Below are 5,173 nucleotides of genomic sequence, written 5' to 3' on the forward strand. Positions count from 1 at the left end.
TTTATATTCATTTTTTATTAAACTATTCTGTCATAATACTCTGCAATAATTACTTCAATCATAATCTAAACTTTGTGTCAGCCATGCATGTTGTTTAGTTGGTGTAGAGGAGAAGGTTTGGTGAAAGCCATCCCCTGTTGCTAACCTTACCGCTGGTGGCGCTGTTGAGGATTGAACTGTAGACAGAAGATGGTGACATGCTTGGGCTGGCGGCAAGGACAAGAGCAGCAACTCCTGAAAAAAATACCAAAACATAATGGAGATGAGTGGTGTGATCATGTTATGCAATGGATATTCATTGAAAAGAGTACCCAAAGAAAGTAATCTTCAAGAGGCAAATTGTTCAAACAATATAATTTCCAGATAAAATTATCTGGGTTGATGTGAGGTCGAAATATTAATCATCTTCTGCTCTTTCCCATAATTCAGTTTCTCTTTTTCGGTTATTTTCCTCGTCTCTCAATCATATCAGTGTATGCAATTAAAAGCACTTCCCAAAACAGAAAAGAAACGGAATATATATGATTGGGCTAGAGTTTTTGTTATTCAATGGCCATGATGACTAATTTGCCGTGGTGCTCTTTCAGAATACTTTGGTATCTCAGGGTCCCCACACAAAAGCTTCTTCGTCCTTTACATGATAGATTTTTAACGTATTCAGACAGTCGACTTACCTGAGACGTGTGGGCAGGCCATGGAGGTACCACTGATGGTGCTGATGGCACTGTCAGATCCCTTCCAGGCAGAGGTGATGTCAACTCCAGGGGCGAAGATGTTGAGACAGGAGCCATAGTTGGAGAAGTAGGCACGGGCATCAGTATCATCGGTGGCACCGACGGTCACGGCCTAGAGTTGAAAACAGTGAGACGTTTACTTGAAAGAAACTTCGTCATTCGCACTATTCCGTAATGGTTACGTTGAAGCCAGCATTTATTATAAACTGTCTGGTAGCAATAGATATGCTGGAGATGATCAGTATATAATTCGAATAATATTTGATTTAATATACACTGGTAGCTTACAGGCTAAAGTCCAAAGGGTGACATTTTTTAAATTGACAAAAACAATAATTATGCGAAGCAATTTCTAACCCTCGATAATAACGAGATGAAACAGCTAGGATATCCTCAAAAAAAGACTGACCGAAAGCATACTAAACATGGAACAAAGAATCCCTTCTTCAATGATCTGTTAAGTACTTACATATCCAGACCTGGCTGGGGAGGATCCGCAAGCATCCTCGTCACTGTTACCAGCGGCGACGGAGACAGTGAAGCCAGCATCGTACATGCGCCTGACAGCAGAATCAGTGGTGGTGGAGGCACCACCTCCAAGAGACATGGAGACAACTCCTGGACGACGACCGTTAGAGACAACATAGTCCATTCCTGCAATGACAGTAAAAAACATGCCAAAGGTTAAATAAAAAAAAAATATCAGGCATTCGGTCGACTTATAAAATTGGTCAGGCTTATGTGCAACGTTCCCGAGAGGATATAGCTCAATAACTACATCAATCATGCATTTTTAAATGTTTTAAACAGGTTTCTTTTCAATTAGGTAAAGGCATTGCTCAAACAAAACCTTGCATGAAGAGACTTGCTCAACAGACTTACGAAACAAATTTTCGTCTTCGGAATATGCCATTTCGGTTAGAATTTATTTTTCAGATTTCAAGTCCATTTCTCGTGGCGATTCTGACGAATTTATAAAAATAATTCAGTCGACAACCAAATCTGTATTCAGCTTTTGTTTTCATAATGATTGCTGATATCTAGATTGGATATGAAAGGAGTTTACCCAAACAAGTTTAATGGTTCATTGTAATAATTTCACACCCCAACATGACCTAATCATGACGTAGTAATAGAATTACCGTCGATGACTCCAGAGTTTGATCCAGATCCAAGACATCCAAGAACACGGATTCCGTAGATGTTGGAACTCTTGGCGACTCCGTAGTCGGTTCCAGCAACGGTTCCTGCGCAGTGGGTACCGTGACCGTTGCAGTCAACTCCCTATAAGATTGCACGTGGGGAGAACAAAAGTTTTGATACTGTCTGATGTGATCTCATTGACAAACCATATTCCTACTTACATAATACTTCCAGAACAGAAATGACGAAAACCCACATGTTATAGGATTCGTTTCGACCACTTTGGCTGATGAGCGATTTCGTCATTGGTGCCATTTAGGTACTTTGGTATATATTGCCAACCATGTAGCTCTAGTTTAAGAAATTGCAAACCATTCTTTCAGGGGAGCCTGTGAAAAATGCCACAATGGGAAATATCGCCTTTAATAATAATATAATAATAATCCGCTTTTATATAGCGCTTAATACATCGGATCGACGTGTCTATGCGCTTTGCAGATATATTATTACCCCGGTCATCGGATTCAATCAGTCATTACCGCACACAATGTATGCACATCCTCAACTCCCTGGGGAGTATTCCAGTCAGTCGCCAGTGAGGCGCACACAGTACTGGACAAGCTACAATGACCTTCACATCCTACCGTGTACCCATGCATTTAGCACCTGGGTCGAGATTGCCAAAGTACAGTGTGGATTAACGCCTTGCCAAAGGACGCCAGACCGCGGTGGGATTCGAACTCACGACCCTCTGTTTACAAGGCGAGAGTCAGAACCACTACACCACGGCTCCTCCTCATTTAAATTGCATGATAAATGTTCCAAGTGCGTCATGGAAGCTAGGAACAATATTACTGCATCAAGGAAATGAACTTACGTTGTTGTTGCCGATGGCATCGTAAGCAGCGACAGCACGGCCTCCGAAGTCGTTGTGAGTGGGCCATACACCGGTATCGATCACGTACACATTCACACCAGCACCAGAGTCTGTAAATGAATCGAGGCGATCATTAATTTTGTCAACTTGACTATCTCTTGAAATTTTGCATCTATGTCTGTCTCACGTATCATTTTCAAAGTATTGCCGCCAATGGAGCATGAATGCAACCCTGGCCTAATGGTAAGTTTCCTCGTCTCAGTAATGATATTATATATTCGGGGGAAGATCTGTACATTATTTTCTAGATATTTTTATTTAGGGAATTAAAGGATAATGATAACATTTTGAAATTGGGAATAAGGAAGTTTCAAGCTTATCAAATCGTATACATCCTTATATTGATCCGTATGTATGAAAAGTAGTCTTTTATTAGCGTACTTGGTTTTCTTAACCCAAACGTCCACTTTACCTCTTCATATCCTAAAATAATGGTCAAATATGAAGCTGATAGTAAAAAAAAATATGATAATAATAATAATAAACTAATCGTAATTTTTTGTCTGAATCTTACTCATTGGGTTGAAGGAGCCATCAAGAGGAAGATTCCTCTGGTCAATACGGTCAAGACCCCATGAAGCGACGGCCTGAGTACGGACAACACCATCCTCCTCAACGTGTACTACTCCATCAAACCTGCGGAGCTGTAACATCATACAAAGATTCGTTTCTTTTTTAAGGTTTATGAAAGAGTTTTATCAATCATTTGGGTTTTAGAATTGCATTGGGCAGTAATTCTACATGTAGACATCGGTTGTTTCTTGGTATTTGCCTCTTTGGAGGTCAAAACTTGAGAAGGGACATTATGCGGAACAGACTGAGACTTCCGATACAATAAAACGAAGTACCATCTATTGGAATGACGAGTTTAACTTTTTGTTAATGGTTCAGATATTTGGCGAAGGGTAATGTATGGACAAGTTAGGCTTACTGGTATTCGATTTCAAAAAGAACAAATCACTGCCAGGTTATTCCTGTTGGTCAAGAGAAGCAGTGACTCAATAATCAAATTCAAATCGGACTAAAATTGTACCCTTGAAAGGCAATTTTGGCAGCGATGTTGCAAGCCAAGACTGAGCCATGATAACTTAATTTGGTAAGGGACATCGCATTGTTAATTTTAAAGTTTAAGATAATACTTACGAACTCGACGGCATCCTCGCTGAGCTCAAGGGAAAGGGTCTGCATGTTCTTGAAAGTCTTGAGGATCTTGGCAAGCCTGAAACGGCGGGTTGAGAAAGCTGAAGAAAGACGGGCACCGAACTCACTCACGTCGACGTTGTCCTAATATAATATTCGCATACATTAAAAATGAAGTATGTGAAAGTGCACATACATCATTCACAGCTTTGCTATATACAGTCATAATAGGCCTACTTGTAATGTTGAAATAATGGGGGGATGATACAACAGATCATCCCCATTAATAGATTTGATACTCTAATCTACGCCAATTGAAGGTTCTAACAAAGTTCTTCAAATTTGGTATACAAGATATTGATGACACGACTGTGGATTCTCATAGGGTGTCATCAAATATAACTTGGATATTTCATTTTAAAATGTAATTAATTAATGAAGCACTGTATTTTAAGCAAATTTGACTTTGAAATTACATTTTATTTGTAAAATTAGTCATAGAATATTGGAGACGACATATTAAGAGCGTACTATTCTTTTTTTTAATATTAATGATCTTATGGGATATTTGAAATCTTTAGAAGACATTTAGAAACATCTACAGAAAATATAAGAAGGAAAATGCAAACTTACATCGATCATGACAAGGTACTTGTCCTTGATGCTTTCCTTAGCACGCTGAAGAGGAGCGATGCCATAGGCAACAGCCAAAAGGGCGGTAAATACAATCAATCCACGCATGGTCTGATGGAAGAAACGTTGAAAAAAATATCTTGAATTTACTGCACTAATTGAAAGTGGAAAATAAAAATAAATCATGCTGACAAAGAATTTCCACACTGAAAATAGTTTTGCATTAGACTTGATTGTTGAAATAGATTTGAAAATTAAAGGCTATAAATCTTCAGAAAATAAATTCTATTTTACAACGAGTTGATATCAAGCATCGCTGATTAAACTAATCCCTTCCTGGAAGTTTTCCTATTAGTTTTCGTTAAAAATGATTGACAACCATCCAAAAACAAAAAAACAGGCTGATTCTCTCGTTCCTTTGAACGTTGGCCTATTGTCTGCTTGGAAGTGACGTGAAATTGAAAATCCCTCAAAATAACCTTCAATATGGCAAACGAAGAGAATTAACTCACTATCGTTGTCTAATGGTACTCTGGTCTGGAAACTGGAACCAATGTTAGATCCATGTACTGCCATCGTCTTATAT

The 5,173-nt window shown here is 38.9% G+C and overlaps 1 protein-coding gene across 2 annotated transcripts; it reads right to left on the reverse strand.

The window, feature by feature from the left end:
* On the reverse strand, positions 1-5,173 carry LOC129273423 (aqualysin-1-like). 2 transcript variants are annotated; one of them, XM_054910449.2, is made up of 9 exons: positions 5,100-5,173; positions 4,588-4,698; positions 3,958-4,098; positions 3,329-3,458; positions 2,755-2,864; positions 1,877-2,018; positions 1,204-1,388; positions 675-846; positions 1-234 (listed from the first exon to the last, which is right to left on the reverse strand). In XM_054910449.2, exons 2-9 carry the CDS (start codon positions 4,693-4,695, stop codon positions 95-97), a joined length of 1,128 nt encoding a protein of 375 aa, XP_054766424.1. In that variant the 5' UTR covers positions 4,696-4,698; positions 5,100-5,173; the 3' UTR covers positions 1-94. The 2 variants fall into 2 exon arrangements, with proteins under 2 accessions (XP_054766424.1, XP_063963785.1); XM_064107715.1 differs by having other exon boundaries at positions 5,067-5,142.

The sequence above is a fragment of the Lytechinus pictus genome, chromosome 12, assembly GCF_037042905.1.
Source record: "Lytechinus pictus isolate F3 Inbred chromosome 12, Lp3.0, whole genome shotgun sequence".
Lineage (NCBI taxonomy): Eukaryota > Metazoa > Echinodermata > Echinoidea > Temnopleuroida > Toxopneustidae > Lytechinus > Lytechinus pictus.